This window comes from Oreochromis niloticus, linkage group LG4 (assembly GCF_001858045.2).
Source record: "Oreochromis niloticus isolate F11D_XX linkage group LG4, O_niloticus_UMD_NMBU, whole genome shotgun sequence".
In the NCBI taxonomy this organism is placed as follows: Eukaryota; Metazoa; Chordata; class Actinopteri; order Cichliformes; family Cichlidae; genus Oreochromis; species Oreochromis niloticus.
The window spans coordinates 12942481-12965859 of NC_031969.2; the positions used below are offsets into that span (position 1 = coordinate 12942481).

Here is a 23379-nt window from a genome sequence, read left to right on the forward strand (position 1 = left end):
ACAGATAAAATGTCAGTGTGGACTCCCAGGCATAAGACTATTGAGTGTATTATTCTGTTACTTCAGTTCCAGAGGGTCAAAAATTAGCCGTGTTGCTGATGTGAAGCCTGTGTAGCTTTCAGTCGTCTGTCAGACACAAGGACACTCAGGTTTCTTTTTAGCCTCTACAAGACCTCTTAAGTTGTCTTTCATGTTAATGGATGCAATGCAGCATCCTTTTTCTTTCTTTTCTTTTTTTTCTTAGAGCTGAAGTTTTAAGAGCAAAGTGCTGGCTCTACATTACGCAGAACGCGAGAGCGAGGAAGAGAGGCAGGCAAAGACAAATAAACTGAGCATGCCAATAAAACATGAATAATTCCATTTTCCTGAGAGCCCCCCACGGTGCTCACAGCTTGTTCAGCGCTTGTCATACAGGGACGTTCTTACAAGTCGTGGTTCTTTTCCCCGCTCCCATCCATCCATCCGTCCTTCCTGACGGTCTTGCCTGCAACTTCAGAACAATTAAGGTTGACTTCATGCTCCACGGGGCTTTTGGTCATAATGGAGAGAGGAATGAAACAAGGGAGAGGCTCGTCGAAGGGATATTTAATTCATGTCACTCTTACTGCCTCCATCTCTACGTTCCCTGTCTTTTAGCACAGCTCACTGCTCCCAACATGGTGCAGTGCTGGGCAAGGATACACTATGCTAACACTAAGGCAGAGGCTATGGCCCATTTTGTGTTGCCATGCTGGAGGAGCTAAGACTGAAGCGGGCAGGGGAGGGAAACAAGCCAGCCTTATTCACTGCAGATTAATGCAGCGACAGCAACTTTGCATGACAGTGCATGTGTTGCATGTATACTTGGGTACATATGTAAAACGGGAAAGAAGTGGGTGGGGGGGAAAGACAGAAAAAGCAATTCCATTAAAGAAGAGAGAGCTGCGTCAAACTCTCAAAAGCATGGAACACACTTAGCTGCGATAAGTGCTGTGTGTCCATTGTGTGTGTGTGTGTGTGTGTGTGTGTACGTGTGCATGAGCGCAATATAGAGGGCAGGCAGAGCGGGGTGAAGTTGTTGCCAACTTCTTTCGGCATGGCTTCAACACAAGGAGAAATCTCTCTGTATAATCTTCAAACACTTAACAACTGATATGATGGGGAAAGAAGGAGAGAGGGAAGGACAGACATACTTTCAAGATTAGATGAGAAATGCAGATGAAAGGAAGAGATGAGGATGCGGGAGGAAGGAGACTACAGTGCAGTGTAAGAAGGCCTGGACTGATAGAAGAAAACACAAACCCAACAAATATTCTGGTCTCGAAGGATTAAACAGGACGGCCAGCGCTACATTATAAACCAGTACCTTTTTTTGTTTGGAAAATGATCAAATTCCTGTTCATAGCTTGGTCTTTAGCGTGTTAAAAGTGGATTTTGCTTTTGTTTAAAACAAATAGAAAGAAAGGAAACAACAAAATGTCTTCGATCCCATTTATTAAATGCCCTTTCCCCGATTTTCTTCCTTCTTTCTCCAGGATGAGGTCTGAGGAGTGGGAGGTCTATTTTTCCGCAGCTCTTCTAATTAGATCAAACTTAAAGTAAGTGACTGTTGTCTGACTTCCCAGCACGGTGGAGTTTAACTCTAATCCCAAAGCAGCTAGAAGGGAAGATAACAGTGTGTGGCATAAAAAAACTGCACAAACAAGCCTAAAGAATAGACTATACCAAAACCCATGGAGAAAAAAGGAAATATACTGTATGAGAGAAAGAGCAGCAGAAACTCACAGTGGATTTGAGATAAAGATGCGCACAACTTGTCAGCCTAACAACTTGTGAAGAAAGCTATGTAATTTAACACTTTAGTAAAAGGCTCATAAGTTTACATCCTTGATTTTTACAACTAAAAAAAGTGTTTTAAATAGTACATCCATCCATCCTCCTAACCACTTGAGGGTCCTAAGGTACATCTTAGACCTCTGAAGGTTCTTCTCTACATCAGATATTATGACATCAAATTTTTGCGTAGCAACCACCTACTAACAGGCTAAAAAAGACCCATATATAGCATGTATGCACCTAAAACACTACAAAAGCATTGAATTGTTGCAATTTTATAGATAGATAGATAGATAGATAGATAGATAGATAGATAGATAGATAGATAGATAGATAGATAGATAGATACCCATGAAGTGGGCCATTTAAATGTGATAGGCAGTTTAATAAACAATAGTATTAAGTCAGTTAATTTTTCATGTGTTTCTTCCACATGATGCCTTTAAGATACTCACAAGTCACCACCTGCACATTCGACATATCTTTATTTTCCTTCTTCTCGTCTCATCCCTGTCATGCAGATGTCAATAAAGATGTTATTGTGATACTTTAGCATCTAGCTAGCCCTGCAGCAGAGGAGCGAGGATAAATGGATTGAGTGTTTTTGCAGCAGCAGGTAATTTCAGGTGCACTGTTTGAAACAGGTTAAAACAATTATGATAAAACTTGCTGTTTCTGTGCAGTTTGGCACAAAATCTGGTGCTGTAGCTAGAGACGCAGTGTCTTTATTTCCCTTAATCTTTAATTAAACACTCTGAACATGTAAGAAGAGCTGGCGATCAAAGATGTTTTTCAAAGTAAGGACTGCTCAGCAAGAGGCGGCTGATAAAGAGGAAATTTAAAGTGTGCATTATCCTAATTATCTGTACATGCTGTGTTACTGATAGAATCTGATTTTTTTTTTTTTTTTTTTTGCTTTGTTTGTTTTTTTACTGCTATGAAATATCTGGAAAAAAAATTAAATATTTGTGAGTTATTTTGAAATGAGTCCATTGCATCCCTGCATCAGGTTCTCCCACCTGCTCAGTCCCACTTCACCACTTGGACCCCAGTGTGTCTCAGCATCAATTCTAAGTTTATTGCTCTTCATCGCTGCTGATATTGCAGTTTCTGTGCTTGCTTAACACTTTTGAAACATGCGTTGGAGTCATTATCCTGCTGAAAGGATGAAGTCCACTTCAAGTCCAACTTCAGCTTTGACGTAGCCCTAATCATCTTCAAGTGCTCGGTGATACAATGCAAAACTCAAAGTTACATCAGTGACTGTGAGCTGGCAGTGACACAGCCACAAACTCTAACATTGTAATTATCATGCTTCATACCCGGTCTGAGTTTTCTGGTAGAGCCCAATATTAAATATCAGCTGTAGCAGCTGATGAAAATGAAAATAACAAATAACAGAAACACCCTTCAAACCATGTTAAACACAAACAACCAGGTGATCTAAGCAGAGTGTAAACAAATAAATAAATAACTATTACACATAAAAAATGTTTGGGAAATGAGTTTTTGTTTCATATGTTATATATCGGCTAATATCGGAGTATCAGATTTTATATAGTATCAGTCTTAAAAATAATATGTTGATCAAGCTCAACTCTCTTGTCTGCCCACATGCATTTAATGATACTGTGACTAAACAACTCTATCTTTAAGATGCACCAAAAACCAGTGCTGATTAATCATATGAATAGGACTATTGGCTTGTCATCCACAGCACATGACTGGGATATTTATGACTCTATAAATGGAGTCATAAATATCAAGGAGGCTGTAGCTGCAGACTTATAAGGGCGGTAACTTTGTAACTCCTACTGCTACCTAAAAAACTTTGTCAACTCCTTAACAAGCTGTCAATCTGGATCCCCATGCCATTGTCAGCGTGGATGAAATCAATAGAGTGATGTGTTTACCATTACAAAGCGCATATTCACATCATCCTAAATGTGCTGCCATGTCAGCATCCCTGAGGGCAAAGATATTTGATATTTATTCATCCGTATGTATCTCAGGAGGTGTGAGCGACAGCGCATGGTAATAACGCACTCTGAAAAATCAACCCCTCGCTCACGTCTCTCTCTCTCTCCAAACTGTATTTATGATTGACACGTTCTCCTGAAAGATGCTTCGGCTTGATAAGTAGCTGCCGCTCGTAATGAACCGGTTTGTAGTGCGTACAGAGAATGAGGATCTAGGTTTTAGGTGTATTAAAACACCCGAGTAGACAATTTAATCTGACAATTTCAACACTCATAAAGTGTTTTTCTTTGAGGCTTCGGCGGCTGAAGGTTTTTGGGGGGGTTTAAAAGTTTTTACTCGTGCTGATGCGACTGCCTCGTGACACAAAAATGAGGAATGAAAAGACTTCCAGAGCCAGCAACTGCATGCATGCGTTATCTGTATATTAGTCAGGATTAAGCTGAGATGACAAAAATTCTTTCCTTCAGAGCCGTGATGGCTGTGTTATTCTCCGCATGCCTCTTCAGTCTCTCAGTTGCTGAGCTTATGTTATATTTATTGTGGGGTTTTTGTGTCAGCTTATGACGGCTGACAAGAGGCAGATCAGAAATTCAATTTACTGCTGAGACATTTGGGTTAATCAACAAGAAAAAAAACAGACTGAAAACTTTCACACATAATATTAAGTCATTTATACACATACACTTAAAAAAACAGCCAAAAATGCAAAGACAAAGAGACAAGGGGATTAGTTTGATGTTAGCCAGGCTGTTGTTAGTTTAACCGTGTACACAGACAGGAAACAGTTAGTAATAATGGCACTAGCTCCAAATAAATTGTTTGAGGAGGTGTCAATGTAGTAGCATTACACACTGCAAGCGAATACACATGACGGGGCATGATCAATTCCTGCACATCATCATCCGTCAAAATCATGCCGAGCGCAGGCCGACGTTATTAGAGCATCTCTCTCTGCGGGAGCGAGCTCGACAAAGATTTTGATTTGTTCAGCGGATGGAGGCAGCGGTGGAAACGAGGCGTAAGTAGCGGCAGACGGATAAAATGGAGAAGATGAGGCACGTAAGGGGATTAAAGACTAAAGTAAATGTCTACACGAGAATAACATCAAAATCAATTTATATTCCCGTTTAGGTGTCACATTACACCGCGTTGGGCCTTCTATTCTGTGCCTGTGCCAATTAAGTTAAAGGAGGAAGAGTGTGCGCTATAAGTTTTTCTCCCCCCCAGGAATCCAACCCAGCTCGTCTACCTGGCTACAGCTGATGATGTTAAAATGCTTGGACCCCAACCGGTCGCAGCAGATGGCCGCCCCTCCCTGAGCCTGGTTCTTCCTGTTAAAAGGGAGTTTTTCCTTCCCACTGTCGCCAAAGTGCTTGCTCGTAGGGGGTCATATGATTGTTGGGTTTTTCTCTGTATGTATTATTGTGCGATCTACTGTACAATATAAAGCGCCTTGAGGCGACTTCTGTTGTGATTTGGCGCTATATAAATAAATTTGAATTGAATTGAATTGAATTGAATCGGATATTGTGCCCGTGAGTATGTGTGTCTGCTGCAATCTCTGCATAAACCTCCGCTGTTCCCGAGGCTAAAGCTGAGGCTTTGTCGAGAGACAGAGGGAAGGAGACATGAACGTTTACGGAGAGACAAGAACTGAGGAGACAGGAGGAGAAAGAGAGAGGGTGGGAGAAAGGAGAGATGCTTCACGAGGGAAACGGGGATAGCGCGAGAGGCGAGTCAGAAGAAAACTTGATATGCACGGCAAGCCGAAAACTGTGCAGCACAAACAAAAACTTCCACTACTTTGGAACAGATGTCATTGGGGAGAGCCTGAAAGAAGAGGGAGATGAGAGAGAGAGGCAAAAAAGAGAGAGAAATATAGTCATAGAATAAGTGAACAGCTCTATTTCCCCCAGTCCCGCATATTCATCCAAATCGATCCCCTCTGAGCAGTGAGAAGCCATTTCTCATCTGGACGACAGCTGAATCTGGCTATTAGAATAAAACACACCTACAAACACCTACACACCTACACACACACACACACATATACATATATATATATATACATATATATATATATATGCACTTCAGTGTTTTTATATTAACAATCAAAGTCAGACACAAGCACAATACTAAGAGAGCTAACAAGCAAGCTGTTAGCACAGGAAACTCAATGAGGACGGTCTTAGTGTGGCAATAAGAAAACTTCCTACTGATGCCATTACTAAACACACACACAGGCGCATAGCCAATTACAGAGACACAAAAGCAAATCAATTTGTGTGCATGATATTGATAAAGTACAAGCGTATAAAGACACACACACACTATCTGTGCAGAGGTGTGCTACTGTGCAGCAGAGCCTGCCTGTGGTTCAGCAGGCTGAAGATGCTCCAGTTAAATGGCAGTGTGATTTAAGGCGCACAAAACAAATGGCTCCACGCAGTAATTGGACAAACTCATAAATGATATAAAATGTTATTTTTATTCACTTGTTTTCCCTCTCCTTTCCTTCCCTCCCACTTCTATTTGCTATTTGACACAAGCAGACAGCAACAAACATCAGACAGCCTGTGTGTGTGTTTGCGCGCGCCCCGGGCGTGCACGCGTATGTGTGCAATTATACCGCCTGAGGGGAGACAACAACAGGGATGGATGAATAATGTCCTTTGATCACAGCGACACCACACACACACACACACACACACACACACACACACACAAATCTACTACAACAATGCTGGCATTTACATCAGGTGTGTGCGTGTGGCTAGTTGGTTTGAAAAAATGCAAAACAAACATAACTAAATTTTAAAAAAGGAAGAAAAAAAGACAAATTTTCACTACTTGTGTACATCAGTAGTAGAGGAGAATACTAAATTAATGATTAGAAAATACGGTTCGGGTCCTGGGGCCCATGGACAAAATTTCATCATTATGGATCAATAAATTACAAAAATACACTCGCAGCATATACTGCAGTGGATACTGTGTGTGCGTCACTGCCTAATTAGTTGAATGGAAACATTGGGTAACAGTTGCTGATGGTTTTTCTTTTTAACATCTACGCTGCACAGTCAGAGCCAACTCTGTGAGCAGGGAGGGGCAGGGCATTCTTTCAGACGATATGATTGGACTTAAAGATGATCGATGACAAAGAAAACACAGAGATAATGGGCAAGATTAACAACAGGAACACCGTCTTCTCCTACAGCTAGCTAAACTAAATACGACTACAATTACCTCACAGTTGTTCAAGTCATGGTAAAATAAAGTACACCCCATGTGGATTCTAGAGATTTTACACAAAAAAGGAGTCCTTACCACATCTTAAAATTAATGAAATATAGTCTGAGATTAACAATATAACATAAGGGTGTAAACTAAGAGCACCGTGAATCATTCAAAGCTTTTGGAACCACTCGAAGTTATCCTTCTCTCAGTGTCTCACTTCACTGTGCAGGCATTTCAGCCCCGTCTTCTTTATAGCATTGCTTTAGTTGAGCTTTGTGGGCATTTATTTATGCACAGCTCTCTTAAGATCCCACCACAGCATTTGAGTCAGGTTGAAGTCTGGACACCTTGATTCTTTTCTTTCTCAGTCATTTTGCTGTAGATTTGCTGCCGCTCTTGGGATCACTGTCCTGTTTTGTGACCGAGTTTTAGCCAAGTTTTAGCTGTCGGACAGATGTCCTCACATTTGACTCTAGGGTACTTTGGTAACCAGAGAAGATCATGGTCAACTGAGTGACCGCAAAGTGCCAAAATCATCACCCCTACACCTCCACAAAGTTACCACAACATCATGGACACATGATCTCCACCTTAGCTTTGTCTTTCTGAAAGAGATTGTTCCAGAAGTCTTGTGGTTTTTCCTGCTTAGCTGTGCTGCCATGCTCTTTTTAGAGAGAAGGGGCTTACATCAGGCAGGATGTCCAAACGAGTTATACTGGTTCAGTCTTTTATTTGTTGTTGATTTGGTCTTTTTCTTGGCTCCAAACCAGCAAACTGACAAAACTTCTGCTTTTCATAGAGGTGCTCACACTTCCTTATGATCAATAGTTCAGATACATTTGAGTAGCAGCGGCTGGCTGCTACTTCCCTTATTAATTTCTATAGAAGCTGTAAGGATGTGCTTAGTATTTCACAAATTGCCTCTGTATATTGGTTTAGTCTTATTTAAATAAACGATAGTGTAATATGTTATGTGTTGCTGTTGCATTTACCTAATTTTAAAATCTGCTAATGACCAGATTTTTTCTTTTCAAGTCCTGAAACATAAAACCTGAAGCCTCAACTAACTATTCAATTTGCAATTTAAAACTACACTTATTCAGACAGGCAACACAGCCTTTGTAGAGAAACAATAATATTAATAATATTAACAGGTGGACACCAAGGTTTACCTTCAGCATTTGAATATATAGCAAAACATTTATGGACATAATCTGTTTATTTGTTTGTCACTTATGGGGTTAAATAGTGGTAAAAAAAAAACTGTAGACCTTTGACCTTTTGGATGGATATTTTCAATCATATATTTTTTTCAGAGGCATAAGAGCATGCACGTTTTTAACATAACTTTAAAGCACCTTTTTAAAAGGTGTTATTTTAGGTAACACAATCATGCTCCTTCGTTTTGTGTATTTTTTTTCCTGCTGAATGATTTTTCTCTCGTCATTTTAGATTTTGCTCGACTGGGCTATGCCACTTTGTTCACGCTCTTTTTGTGTAAGTTGTGTTTTCAGTGAAAAATGCAGACCTGATTTAAACTCAGTATTCCAAAGAGAATCAGTTAAACTTGTTTTGTTTTATTAATGTGGCGGCAATTATTTGGAAGCCGACTAAGAACCTCTACAACAGCTTTGTTGTGCAGCTAAAATAGCAAATGACTTCCATTCAAAGCTCTTTACAGCAACCAGTCAGTTGTTTCTGGGTTTTTTTTGGATGCTTTTGTTTTTGTACTTCAGTGTCATATGGACAAGAGAAGCCAGGAATCGATCCAAAAACACTGCAATTATGTGTCTGTCTCCTGAGCCACAGCTACCCGACAGTGATGTCAGAAGCCGGAAACGTAACTCGCCACTGATTGGCTCGAGAAAAACAACAGAAAATAACTCTCAGGCCAGTTTCGCTAACCTTAAGACATCATGCCAGATTTAATTTCATTGGATTACCAGGCCTCTTGTTCACACAGGTGGTAGTCATAGGTACAGTCAGTCTAGAGCGAACAGCTGCCTGTTTTCAGTCTGAATGGGTGCTTTCAAACCAGCTTTTTATTTAACTGAGGGTGATTGAAGGCTAATCTGGGAGTCTCAGCCTTTTTCCTGAACACATGTAGAATAGGAAATATGTGCTTCACTGCGCAGCAGGCACAATGTTCATTCATTTGTTTGAATTGCTTAAATATTAATTAATCAACCCGTGTAAATGAAGTGACATTTTTTTAAGCTGCTCTGGGGATGAATGCTTACGTGAAAAATTGGTGTGTGTGTGTGTGTGTGTGTGTAAAGTCAATGTCCAGAGGAAGGGCATGACTTATGAGGAACAATATAGACTACACACACACACACATACATAAATATTCTGACTCTTTGAACACTGTCTGTTTAATTAAGAAGTAACGTGTCTTTTCTTCAAGAAGCAAAACAGGGAAGGGCATTTCCCATCACTGCTGTTAACACATCTGGTGCATACAGACCATGGTTTAATTCGTGTGGCATGCTCTACAAATGAAAAAAAAAGAAAGAAAAAAGCAAAGAAAGCAGCTGCAGCAACAGAAGACATGAGACGGCTCAGACTCGATGCAGTGGACAGCTCCGAGTCAGGACAGACAAGACCCGGGAATACACAGTTAAGGCTTCGTGACCAACACGATCCAGCTGCTGTTATTGAGTCCAGTCAACCAGTTAGGTCAGACATCTCACCAAACACTTAAATCTGGTAAAGGAACGACAAAGTATGTGACACTAGAAACACCGCAAATGTAGTAAAAAAAAATTGGGCTCTGACATTTTTATCTAAGTTTGCTAGGGTGCTACAGTCAAGCTTAGTTGCTTAGACTGCAGCAGGGGAAGACGTTTCTTTCCTTAATCAATAATGTATTCATTTCAATACAGGCAAGTCTGCATTATTCAACAAAGGCTGAGGAATGTATGGGAGGGAGTACCACAAGGAGTGGAGATACCGCAACATTCATCTAATTAACAAGCAAGAAAGACAGACAGCAGGATGGAGCGATGGGCTAAAGGATCGAGGACAACACGTGGAGAAAGCAGAAAATGGAAACAAAGAGTACAACGAAAGTGAGAGCGCAATGAAACATATACATGTTTGTTTTGGGTCTTTTGTGCTGGTGTTTTGTGGGGATTTATTATTCTTTTCTTTGCATTAAGAAGATTATTTAAGTTTAAGCTTTGTACAGTTTAGTTATTTAAGTGTCTCTGAGTTTATCTGTTTCTGGTCAGGGATTCTTGTTTGTTCCTTTTGTGTCTTTGTTTCTCTCTCTGTTTGTTTGCGTGTGGGTAACAGCGCAGTGAGTGTTCAGAGGCGGGGATGTCTTGGTCCCCGCCCTCCAGCTCGGCACACCTGTGACAATCAACTCACCTGCTCCTCGTCTGATGATTAGTGGGCTCCCTTCAGATACTCGGTTCTGTAAGTCTGATCACCTGTTTCCGTGTGCCCACCTCTCACCATTCTCTCTTCTGTCCAGGAGTGTGTCCTGTTTTCCTCAATGATGATTTGTGAGTGTGAGTTGGAGAGAGAAGTCTGTTTCGCTATCGAGTCTAAAGATGGAGTGGAACCCATCGGACCATCGGCTTGGATACTTTACATAGAGACTGTAAATCTTCCCTTTTTTGCGTCACTGTAAATAAATTCAGCAAACTACAATCTCAGTCTGCGTTTTGAGTCCTGCCTGCTCTCAGAGTATTACAGGGGAAACTCTTAGATGGTATTCTCCAGAGGCTGACGTGGAAATGTCTTTGACTGGGAGTCAACAGCACCAAGAGATTTAGCCTCAAGGCAAACGAAACATACACACACGAGGTAAAGAGCACGCAAAGGCATTAAAGCATATAACGTATACGCAGGGAATTTTCACACACATCATACAAGCACGGAGGCGTAATCGTGAACAGACAAACATACTGAGGGTCTTACAGGCATAATCATTGGAGGCGAGCTTCACCTCATATTTCACATGAGGATTAGCGGAAATCTGCTTGGAAGAAGGCGGCACGGAGACTCGGCTACTCACTAAGGTAGCCGGATAAACCTTTAACTACAGAGGGCGAGACGTTATATAACCTTTGCAGTGAAATGAGAGGAAACCACAGAGGCAAAGTCTGTAAGGGTCTTCATCTTATATTAAGTTATGCCCTTTAACATGTGTTAAAGTGCACAGAAAACCATTTCTGGTCAAACTTCAAGCCTGAATTTCCTATTAAACACAATGAAAAAATGTTTTTAAACCAGTCCAACCACTTCTATAACAATTTATAGCTCTGCACACCAAAGATATCATTAAAAACTATTGAGAGTGACAAAGAATTTTATGCACTGAAAACTATTTTTTTGCAATGTAGTGACTGAGTTGAAAGCATTATTATGTGTTATATTATGTAAGTCACAAGGTTTTCACTCAAAAGGAACATACGGTCCATCATATCTAATGTATAAGGACTATTTACATCTTGGATGAGCACTATGTAGGTTTAAAGCCACACAAAAGGTGCAAAGCAAAGCAAAGAAAAGACAAAGTGCTGGGATGAGCAATTTAAAGTGGAATATTTTCTCCTAATATGATGAGCTGACAGGAGAAATATAGTGTAGGAGACACAAATCTATTTACACAATCAAAATGTAGAGAACTGTCCCCGTAGCAAAAATAATTGCAGTTTGGTGTTAAGAGTTGGTTTAAATCTAGCCTAAGGTTAAGTTTAGTTTAAGCTAGGGTTACTAGCAGGCCTAGATACCACTTGGTATATGCCTTGCTATCACTGATTACCAGGAAAAATTTGTGTTCCCCAACCGGTCGCAGGGATTGCTGTAGGTTGGTGACAGTCACTGTGAAATTATTTGCTAAAGTTCCCATCATACAGGCCTAAAGACTGGTCAGTGGGTGTGAGGACAATTTGTGTATTCACAAACTGGTTGCCAAATGGTTTGTGAAGGTTGCTGACAATTGTTAAAAACCAGTCACAAAGAGGTTTGCAGTGCTGCACCAAAAACATTGTGATTTCATCAGTCACTTGCACATTGCTGCTTGTCACTCGTGGTTTATATGGAAATATTAATTTTGGTCCAGCAACCAGTGGTTGCCAACCTGTCTCTAGACCTGTGTGACTGAGGCCTTAAGCAGGGAGTAGTTACAGTTTGGGTTTGAGTAAAAACACAGAAAATAAATGTAAGTCAATGTAATGTCCTGTGACCCTGAAGGAAGCGTGTGTGTGTGTGTGTGTGTGTGTGTGTGTGTGTGTGTTACTGAAATAGGTGGAGTGTGGCAGGTGCCAATCAGGACATTCAGTAATTCCCTTCCACTCAACATCACCTCTGGTCAAAAAGAGGGATTATCTCTTACCCCTTCATTTCTCCGCATCCCTTCTCCACCTACTCTGTTCCAGCTCACACCTCCTCCCTCCTCCTCAGCCCTCTCCTGCAGCACTTATCTGCTTCTCTCCATCCCTCCTATCTCTTAGAACTGTGCCACATCTAGCATTACAGGATCAATAAACCATTACCGCAGTACCTTTAAGACATTTGTATATTTACTGTAAATAAACAAGATAATCTCTGAGAGGTTCTACAGTCTTAACCAACCTGCATGTTTTATTGTGGACCACAGGGTCAGATTTGGTGGAAAATCTGTTGAATTACTTTAGAGGAAGATAGCTTGATGGCATAAAACAGGAAGATTGACGCTTTTCCTTCAAGGGTAAATGGACCAAACGATTTAAGATTTTCTTGAACAAGAGGATCTTGAAAAGAGAAAAATGTTTACAGAAAAGTGGTAGAAAAGACTTAAGACACACTACAGCCATTAGGATGAGGAAGAAAATGAAAGAATTTAGAGGAAGTGTAGCTGTAATCTTGAGTAACATTAGCACTAACGAAACGAGCACTACAGTTTCATTGGTTCACAGCAATTATGCCAAGGTACCGCATCACGGATTAGCTAACGGTGGCATGCAGATGTTCAAAAATATATCTAACACCATAAAGCTGGTCAGGCTTTCATCAAATTCACTGACAGCAAATGTGAGAATGTACCAAAAGATATTGAGTATGAGAGGTCAAACACACTCAAACTTAAGAAAAAGTCAAAAGCATACAAAACACAACAAACACAGTGGAAGCTATATAAAAAAAATGGAAGTTGAAACCTCAGAAAACACAAAGTAAGTATCTTTGGGGAGACAATAATGTGATCTAACAACTGCTAAAGTGACAGAAGCCAAAACATGTGAAAGATTGCACTGAGACACACTTAAAATAAGCAGTGGATTCATCGGTGTTGTCAGGGAGAAAAAGATGCAGGTTATGTGTGTTTTAAACGCATGATTCATATAATACTGTAGGTACTTGTTTGGTATTGGACACTCACTGCAAGCTTGTCACGTCCGCAGCTGTTCCGTCATGTTATTGTCTCCCCAAAAACACTTCTGGTATGTTTTGTGAAAGTTTTTTTTCGTGAGTTATCATGGCATTTTTTCTGTTTCCGTTGTGTTTCATGAAACTTTCATTGTGTTTGTGTGCTTTTCGCAGCTTTTTTTTCTAGTTCCTGTTTCCTTGAGTAACAGTATGCTTTACCTCTCAGAGCCACCGCTCCAGATATGTCCAGAGACAGATCACTCTCTGCCTTCCTCATCCAACATCTGTGCATGACCAAATGTGCATATTTGGACATGTTTTCTCTGGATATGTTGTATTTGTTCGGTGATCAAGAAGGAGCGAGGACTGCTGTAATACCCAGTGAGAGCCAAAATGGACAACCAGTGCATTAAAACACAGAATGGCATCATTATTGTAACACACTGCACAGAGGAGCAGTTTTCCTCCATTATCTGCAGTGGTGAACCTTAAATTCTATGATTGTGGCAGGTTATTTTATCAATGTTTTATTTATTACTACGCACGTGTGCATTTCTGTCCTCTTTTCTGGATCTGATTCTTCTAAACTAATGAAGGTGGTGATATATATTTATAAATGACATTCAGTTGTACGCAGCAAGCTCCCAATGCTGACCTACAGTACAGGGAAGAATTTTTTTGGGACAAAACCGTTGTTGCTCACCTGGATGATGCAATATAGGTTTTCACTTGTATCATAAAGCATTGCTTTCTTTAAGGTGTCCTTTAACAGTTTAATATGATGAAATTATTATCTCCACATAACAATTCTCATCTTGCCCCGCTCCCTCTGTTACAATCTGGCAAATATGACAAATTCCAGGAGCTAAGCACTGACACATGAAACCACACAATCATGCGCTCTTCATCTGCTCCTATTCAGGGTTCGATGAGACTGGCAGGCAAAGGCTTTGCTTATTCAAATGAGGGGACCAATCAAGACTCCTGCACCATGTCTGAGGGAATCCTGCACAATGAATGGAGATTTCCCAGATTACAGCACGCTGCACCACGCAGTCAGTGTTAGCCAGGCTACCGCAACACCCACTCCTTTCACATTTCCTTCTCTCGCGCTCTCTCCTCGCCTTTCTCTTGTTTAGTCACTACATCCCTCATTCTGTCCTTTCTCCTGTTCTTTTTAAATACTTTCTCCTTCCAAACCAGTCCTCCAACGCTTTTCTGCAGATACTTACCTCATCCTCCTACCTTGTTTTCGCTCCTCCACACGTCTTTCTACCATCTACACCCTGGCTCTGCAGCTTCTTTTTCGAAATACCAACTGACGATATTATGTGAGGTGCAGCTATTTGGTGAGAATTCACTTCACTCGGCAAGAGTTTGATTTCACGAGTTGTTGACGGTAATAACAGTAAAATACCCGAAAGCCACAACTTTTGGCAAATCACATAAAGCCAAGCAATTTAACCATCAGTCTTTTCTCATATACATTACTCACTCCATCCATCAACAACAACATCTTTCCGTTCACTCACTCCACATCCTGGCTTTCATTCATCAGTTTACTTCTCCATACCTTGTCAGCCATGATCATGGACGAACCTCCATGAATGCCCAAGATTGGTATGAGCGTCTGCGAGGAAATAAAATCCAAAATCTGGGCGATGGCCTCTTGGTCAGTGCCGTCCCCGAACACCACGCCGTGGATCTTGGTTCCAGACATCAGGTCGCACATGTGGGTGATGATGCTTTTTGGATCAGTCTCATTGACCAGCAGTGTGACCACGTTGACATCGATGGGGTCTTCTTTGCTCCACAGCGCTCGGATGTCCCGGTCTGAGATGTAGCGCGTGCGTCCCAGGATCACTGCAATGTTCAGGACCGGCACTTTTTCTGAGCCACCAGTTCGCTGCTTTTGAGCCGCCACGGGATCGGCTATCATGGTCAACGCCACCAGGAGAGCCAGGGAGAGCAGCGTGCTATTACTTCCGCCGTTACAGCTGCGATTGCTGCCCCTTCTACTCCTCCTCTTACTTCTTTTGCTGCTGAGGGACATACTGCCAAACCACTTCATCCCCTACATGAAAGGAAGTGGAGGGGTGAAAGAGACGGATGAAGACAGATCAAAGCGTGAATGAGATTGGAGAGAGAAAGAGGTGTGGAACGATGAGGGAGAGAAAAAGCACAGATAAGTTGTTAATGCACAGCTCTTAAAGCCCACACATTCTGGTAGGAACTTTCTTTTTCGTCTTCATTTCTCCTTAGTAACTTTGTTAAACACAAACCCTGCGAGGTGGGAGATGGCCTTGTGAGGAAGTTGTGGAGGGGTGAGAGAAAAAGAAGATGACTAACAAGTCTAAACTTTATGGTCACGACTGCAAAAATCAGATGATTCAGGAGCAAGCTGTTCAGTATTCAGAAAAGGCAACAAGACATTTTTACAGTGTAATAACCTAACATTTGCCAATCGGCAAAGAATGCCGCTCAGCTTACAGTACAAAAGGATTTCTATGACAATAATAGACAAACTGTCAGATAGATACTTCAGTTATGCCATTATTTGCAGTGTTTTGCAGAGCAGACAAATAAAAATGTGTGCATGTACGTGTGCGTAAGGGGCTGACGTAACAGTGGGCAGACTGAGGATCATTCAGTTCAACTTTATCTGCCATAAAATATGAGAAATGGCAGCCAAAAGTGCTCTTTGTCACATAAACATCATGGCTCGAGAACAAATGATAACAGTCTTCCATTTGGACATTTTTACCAACATAGGTTCAGTATAACTTTTAGTTCAGTGCTGATTAGATGGGAAACATTATAATTGCTAAACAAAAGTATCAGTGTTTAGTCATAGAGTTGACCGGTCTGGTCAATTGTTTTGTCAAGAGCTGACCAAATTTTTACTACATGGACAATTTCTTGTGTAGAAATGCACTCCATCAATTGCCTTTTAGGATAAATTTATTACTTTTGGCAGCTAGAGGAACAGACAACCACTCAACAACTAGGTTGGACCTGGACCCACCTATGCTTACATTTGCTTAACTTGTGGTATAGCGGTGACCACATTTGCCTTATTCAGTAAAGATCCCTGGTGCATATCTGGGAGGACACTAATCCACCTAGTGTAACCCTAACTCCAGTCCCAAGCGTGGATAAATGGGAGGGTTGTGTCAAGATGGGCATTCGATGTAAAGTTTGTGCCAAATCAAGTGCTGTGAAATGAGACAGCAGCTGAAAGTACCTTCTGCTTACTTAGCTTTTTCTCACAGTGGGTTCCAGATTTACTGACATCATTACAAAGAAGCCAACAATGTTTCTGCAATTTTTTTTACTCATCCATCCATTTTCTTCTGCTTATCAAACCCAGCAATTATTTGGTCCACCCCAGACGCCACCAGGGCCAACACTACGTGATGCTGAAAAACTAGTTTGTGAATTTTTTACGTGAACTGCCGTAATCCATTATAATCAGGTTGTTCTTAAATTACCATAAGAAGCCTTCACTGGATCCAAAATTCTACAGCGAAAGCAATAACTGGAACTAGAAAAAGCGAGCACATGTCTCCCATATTAGCTTCTCTTCACTGACTCCCTGTTTAATCCAAAATTGACTTTTCTTAATTTAAATCTCCTGTAAAACCAGCTCCCAGTTTGGATTCGAGACGCAGACACTCTCTCTACTTTTAAGATTAGACTTAAAACTTTCCTCAGTTTGGGCTGGATCAGGTTACCCTGAACCATCTCTTAGTTATGCTGCAATAGGCCTAGGCTCCTAAGAGGGCATGATGCTCCATCCCTGCCCATATCGTTTTTTATCATTCCATTAATCCAACTGCTAAGCGCTCTTTTGAAATCTTATAGATAAATAAGCACTGAAACATTACATCAAGTCAACTTTTTTGCATTACAAGTTTGATTAATTTTATGTTAAATATTAAAATATCTTATTTTAATAAACATACAAAAACTTTTTGGATGTCTTGATGCATGCTCAATCATCCAGGTACGTAAATCCCAAAAAACTTTTTGGGCATTTTTTTTCTTTCTACTTCCTTGTAGAAGACATTGAAAAAAAATCTATAAACGTTAAACAGTGTATGAAACCACTGGGTGCAAGGGTCACACCCAGGTTTTCATTAAATGCCTCACCGAACCGACGCGCTTTTCCAAAATACTCAATACTCAAGCTGTATGGAAAGAAATCAGACATACAAATTTTTTCTAACCCATCAAAAAACCTAATGTTGCTGACACAGATACACTCACAAAGAGATTAGTTTGTACCCCATAGGTAAATATGAAGCACACTAAATAAAGGCTAAGAAAATAGCATGGGACGCTAGACAGCGCATGCCTCCGACAGAGGGGCAGAAGTATGGCGATCGATGGCACCTCGCTGAAAACAAATGTTTGTGTGCGCCAACGTGACTAACAGGTTAGACGGTGATCACAGCTACTCTGCACCAATCGAACAGAAAAGCGAAGCGACATCATCGCCTCTCACAGTGGCGATAACCTACACAACCCCTCCCCCTGCAGAGAGAGCACTCTCGGCCTCCTTGAAAAGCCAGTGCTCAGCGAGCATAAAACATCATCAGGCATTCTAAGACTTTTGAGCAGGTGTGCTGAACAGTAGAGCGTGAGCGAACTCAGAAAGGCATGAAACATATGGTCACATAATGCGTCCATGTGTATTGTTGACGATTTATGGATTCACTGACAGGCCCTTACGTTTTTGCATGGGCGCGGAGACCGCTGGTGCATAACTGATTCACAGGAGCTGTTGTTCAGCGTGCTGTTGTCAGAGGCAGCACAGCTTTGTGAGGTCACACTCTTACCATTAACATTAAAGACAAAATAGCATAGAAAGCAATCAACAGGGTGGCAAAAGTTTTCATGGACAGACAGCAGAACAGAGTGACTCATGTCTCTTTGTCACTTTTCTTACTTAACAAGTTATTTCAGAAAATATTAAAAGATTTTAATGAAAGGAGCTGAAAAGTCTGGGCCACAGGCCAAGGAAGAAGCAATCTGCTTTTTATTCAGACTGTAAAGAGTTTGGGAACCTCAAACATCCTATCCTCCCCATCAACTAGTGCACATACTTGCATGGCATGCTTGAATCCCTCTGAAGGCTGCAGGGTCGAGCACAGCTCTCTACTCACCAGCCGTGTGGCGTGCAGTTTCTCTGCAAAGTGCCTTCACAGTGGCCCTTTCCGTTGTTTTTGTCATAAACATTTTGGCCTAATCATCGTGCCTTTCAGCCTAAGAAATGCAATGAAATGCTTTTTATTTTCTGACTTTTTTTTGTTGTTTATGACCGCTCAACACAAACTGCTTGAAACACAGAGAAAGCTTGTTCTCCACTGTCTATTTCAAAGTATAATGATAGTTTCAGATTACTTTCTGTAGGCTAGAATTTGTCATACCTTGTGATTTTGTAATGAAATTGAGACTCCAAAGGAAGGGCTCTAATGTGAGCTGAATAATGCATGCGGGCTCAACTGTGTCATCCTGTGTTTTTAAAACAAGCAGAGGAATGCTTGCCCCTCCACCCATCTCTTGCCCAACTAAGCAGAAACACTGAGAGAAGAGACCGGAGAATGAATCATCCAAAATCTCAGTCCATTCACTGCAGAGAGAGCGCTGATGCCTAATGGATTCCTAGTGTCTCTGTCAAGAAGTCGTCATATTCCTTTGCCAAAAAGCCTCAGGATTACATGCAGGCTTGCCCTGGCAGCTTGTGAAATAATTGAATTCTATGGGACTGGCTTTTGTTTGAATTCAGGCTTTAAATGCATCATACATACATTACTTGGAGCGATCATCTCCGTCCATAAAAAGTCCTTTTTAATGTTGGCCACTTCCAAACACACATTCCACTCAATAGTCACAGTTTGGTCCAATTAGCAAAAGCTTCTTTTTCATCATTTAATCGTTATTATTATTTATCTCTTGCGCTCTTTTGTCCTGTCTTCCTCCCCTCGTGTGGTTCTGCCAGAGGTTTCTTCCTGTTAAAAGGGAGTTTTTCCTTCCCACTGTCAACAAGTGCTTGCTCATAGAACTCATCTGATTATTGGGGTTTTTCTGTTGTCTCTGTACTATTGTAGGGTCTTTATAATATAAAACACCATGAGGCAAGTGTTTTTGTGATTATTAAACTATTTCTTTCAATTCAGTATTGAATTGAACTGAACTGAATTTTGTTTGTGTAACATTACCTGTGGAGCAGATTACATTTACAGTCTTTCAGAAGAGAACTTGAGCAGAATCTGTTAAAAACAACATTCCAGTCTTATGTTTCACCATTTAGAGGCCTTATGAAGCCCACACAGTCTGGAAAGTCTCCACAGAGGAGCTTTGGTGGGCATGCTCTTAACTAAAACAACACTGTTCTATAAATGTGCACTGTGTACACGCTGTACATGCATGAATTTCCGTATTTGTTTGGCCATTCTCATCTTCTCTCGATGATTCACAAAAAAACAGATAGCAAAATCAAGCTATTAGACAATTTCATGAGATGCAGCATCCTTCGTGGAAAATGATTTGGGGAAAGTGCGCACACGCAGCCTTTACTCTGAGAAGCCACAGCGACGGGACTCAGCACAAATCAGTTTCATAAAAAAGGGTCAAAATGGCACCAATTTGGTGTAATATGGTATTTATAGAAACAGGCGAGTCGGTGGATGACAAGATTATGTTTCAGTTCCAATTGGTGCCGTGGAAATCTGACAAACAAAAGAGTGTTGTGGTTTTTTGTTTTGTTTTTTTTCTTTTCCTTGTCACAACTCTGCAGCAGTACAGGGATATTTTGGGGCGATGAGAATAGCAGTAGAGGATAAAAAATAGAGGAAGTAAAGCAAGGCGGCAGAAAAAAGGGGTATAATAAAAGAGGGCGAGAAATACAGAAGGAAAGCGAGAGAGAGAGAGAGAGAGAGAGAGAGAGAGAGAGAGCACCCCCAGCCAAATCGTATTGGGCAGTTTGTCGTCACACAAAGGCTACCGTTTCTTGGCACCACAACCGTAAATGATGTTTGGCAGGCGCATCCATACTACTGGCTAGTGTTCACACATGCACACATACACACACACAGACTGCTATTTCCTCACGAGCATGAGGCACAAAACAGATCCTCCCTGTGCGTGCGCGTATTCATTTCAATTCTTCACTCTTGGTGATCCGTCAATAAGAAAGTGAGGCGCTTTTATAGGTATCATTTCATTTCCTGTTCTACATATTCAATCACAGGACGCTCTCCACGCAGACACTTCGGCAATAAAAAATCTCTCTCGCTAAGCCACGGCCGCAATTCCCTCGTGCTTCACGGTCACAAACCCCACATTTCCGATCCGCACACAACTAGGTCTCACATGCATCAATAATTCAAGCTGCATTATCTTTACGTAACGGTTAATATAATTGCATGTGCCGCTGTGGTCACATTTGTTCTTTCTGCTATCTTCTACATGGTATAAAAATTAGATTAACATAGTTTACACACTCTATGATTTATTTACAGAGTCACGGTCAGAGTGGTTGATACTGAGGGTGATAAGTGTGATTCTTGCTATGCCACAACCCAGGGCATGGATGTGTGGGTATGTATGCATTACTTTCTGGTTTTTAAAAGAGTGTCCCAAATACTGCATGCTTTTCATTCCATCCCTCACTAGCTCATCTATGACTTTCATCACCACTTCATATCTTCACTTATCCATCTGTCCTCCCTTTCGTCTTTCATACTGCATCTTTATGCCATCTCAACCATTTGCTACCAAACTGCGCTGACTTGATGCACTGCGTGTATTCTCAAAACTATTATTCTCCATTTGTCATTTTTCTTTAGAGCCTGACCCATATATGGGGGGCCGATATATGAGCCGATATTAGCAGTTTGTTGACATATGGTATCGGCATTTCTAAGGCTAAGTTTGAGTTTGTCCACCAGAGGGAACTCTGTGATACTCTCTCTTAGCGCCATGTTGTTGGAACACCACAACCGCAACAAGCAGACTGAGAAGGAGCGTAAACAAACAATCCACAACTCTACTGTCATGTTACCTTTTTTTGGCCTCATAAATAAATACACCTAAATGTTAGAGAAATCAGTTTGGGTGTCTGAAAGGAAAAAAATAAAGTCCTATGTAGATTTGATTAGCAAATATTGGTATCAGTATCGGTCTTTTAGCAGTCAGGTTTTGTTTTTCCTTTTCCTTTTTCTTTCCCAGCACATATTCTCCACTTTCCTCTGTCAAGATCTGAACCTAAACAATTTATTCATGTTTTGGTGCAACATATTTTATAGTCATAGTCGACCCTATGGTACAGTCGCTGGAATAGGCTCCAGCCCCCCAACGACACTGAATTGGATAAGCAGAAGCAAATGGACGGATGCATATTTTACAGTCTGGACTAGCCTTTTTTGGAGGTAGGCTTTGCTTATTTCAGCAAGATAATACAACACCATTTACAGTTTTGCAGGTATTGCTCCATAGTGGTTTCACAGTGAAAGTCTGGGTGCTAAGATAGTCTACCCTGCTGGAATCAAGCTAAGATGAACTTTCATTTATTGCAGTATAAGATACTTATAACACATATTTGCTGTCAAAGCAGTTTTTAATGAGGGGAAAGCTGTTTCTTTGCACCAGAATCTAACCATGTTCTCGTTTTAATATTTTACAATGCTACAGCTTATTTATTGGCTTTTTAACCTCAGTAAATAACATGGTTGCTAACCCCAGCTAACTCTGGTTTTCCTGATCTTCCTTAAGTCCACCACTGAGCATATCAAAAAGCCTTCTCTATTGTTTCTCTTCCTGCCCGCACTCCATACTTGTCACACTGTGCCCAATTATACAAAGAATAATTGAGAAATAGCTAAATACTAAAATAATTCTGCTTTGTTTTCCCTTTTGTTCCCCCTGCACGCTTATTCCTATTATTTTGCAACTAATTTCATTCATTCCCCAGATTCTCTATCCCTCTGTCCTTTTCTATTTCAAGAGTTTCATTCTAAAATGAGATTCTGCCATTTGAAAAAAACAGACACCAGGAGAAGGAAACCGTATGAATACCAATGTGCTGCTGAACTTATAGGTCTACTTTCCTTTGCATACGAACTAAGCATGTGAAGGAAGATTGGATACTATTTTTTCCAAAAATAAGACTGTAGTAAAGCTATTTTTCTTTCACCAGCTAATGGATTTCACCTTCTGTCATCTATCACCTGTATCAAAAAGAAGCCTCTGCTGAACACACAGAGTTTTAAATTCTCATCTAACTTTCTTTTTAAAAAAAAAAAATAATTATAAGAACTAATAATTAGCATGAGTGTGTAAGGAGATGAGGTAAAAATCTGCTACCTTAAGAGACCAAGGGCTAACCTTCCAAGTTGGAAACTGAAGCCAACAAAGAAATACCCAAACTGTATTTCCTCTAGTGACCACTTCAAGTTGGCTTCAGAAGTGAATTGTTCTCCACAGATGCACAGATGTTTAAATGCCAAACTTTATAGCATTAAAAAGCATGTTTACAGCCTGGTACAATTAACCATTTTGGTCCCCATTGTCAGTGTACCAAAGCAGTGGTGTAGTGGTTAGCACTGCCGCCGTATAGTAAAGTGCTTTGGATTTAAAAATCCAGCCTGGGTCCTTTCTGCATGACACACTGAATGTACCTCATGACATCTGGGAAAGGCTCCAGCCTCACAACCCTAAATTAGTCATAACAACTCCAGGGGGGTTCATTTATTGTTATTATTTGCAGGAGTTAGGGGCACGACCGCTTTGCTCAACAGGTGTCTCAGCACAGACACCCGAAGCCTGACTTTGAATAATCAGAGTCACTGAACAGGTCCTCTCCGCTGTGTCTCTGCTGTTGATTCCCTTTTGAGTGTTTTTCTTGGAAATATCTGTGCTACATTAGCATTAGCATTATCTGATAGCTTAGCATCCCACCCTGTTGTCTACATATGGTCACTTCGG

General features: G+C 40.9%; 1 protein-coding gene and 1 long non-coding RNA gene across 3 annotated transcripts in view; one reads left to right on the forward strand and one right to left on the reverse strand.

The window, feature by feature from the left end:
• Window positions 1–23379, reverse strand: part of grin2aa (glutamate receptor, ionotropic, N-methyl D-aspartate 2A, a) — a 162588-nt gene that overhangs the window by 135753 nt on the left and 3456 nt on the right. Inside the window, exon 2 of one of the 2 annotated variants that reach the window (XM_019358061.2) lies at window positions 14963–15463. In XM_019358061.2, coding sequence (XP_019213606.1) covers window positions 14963–15460 — 498 coding nt within the window. In that variant the 5' untranslated portion in view covers window positions 15461–15463. Of the gene's footprint in view, window positions 1–389; window positions 669–14962; window positions 15464–23379 lie in introns of those variants that run through there. The other variant, XM_025906858.1, reaches the window with a different exon arrangement.
• LOC112846780 (uncharacterized) lies at window positions 10131–10694 on the forward strand. Its single transcript, XR_003219935.1, has 2 exons — window positions 10131–10425; window positions 10511–10694. It is a non-coding gene; the product is annotated as an uncharacterized LOC112846780 (long non-coding RNA).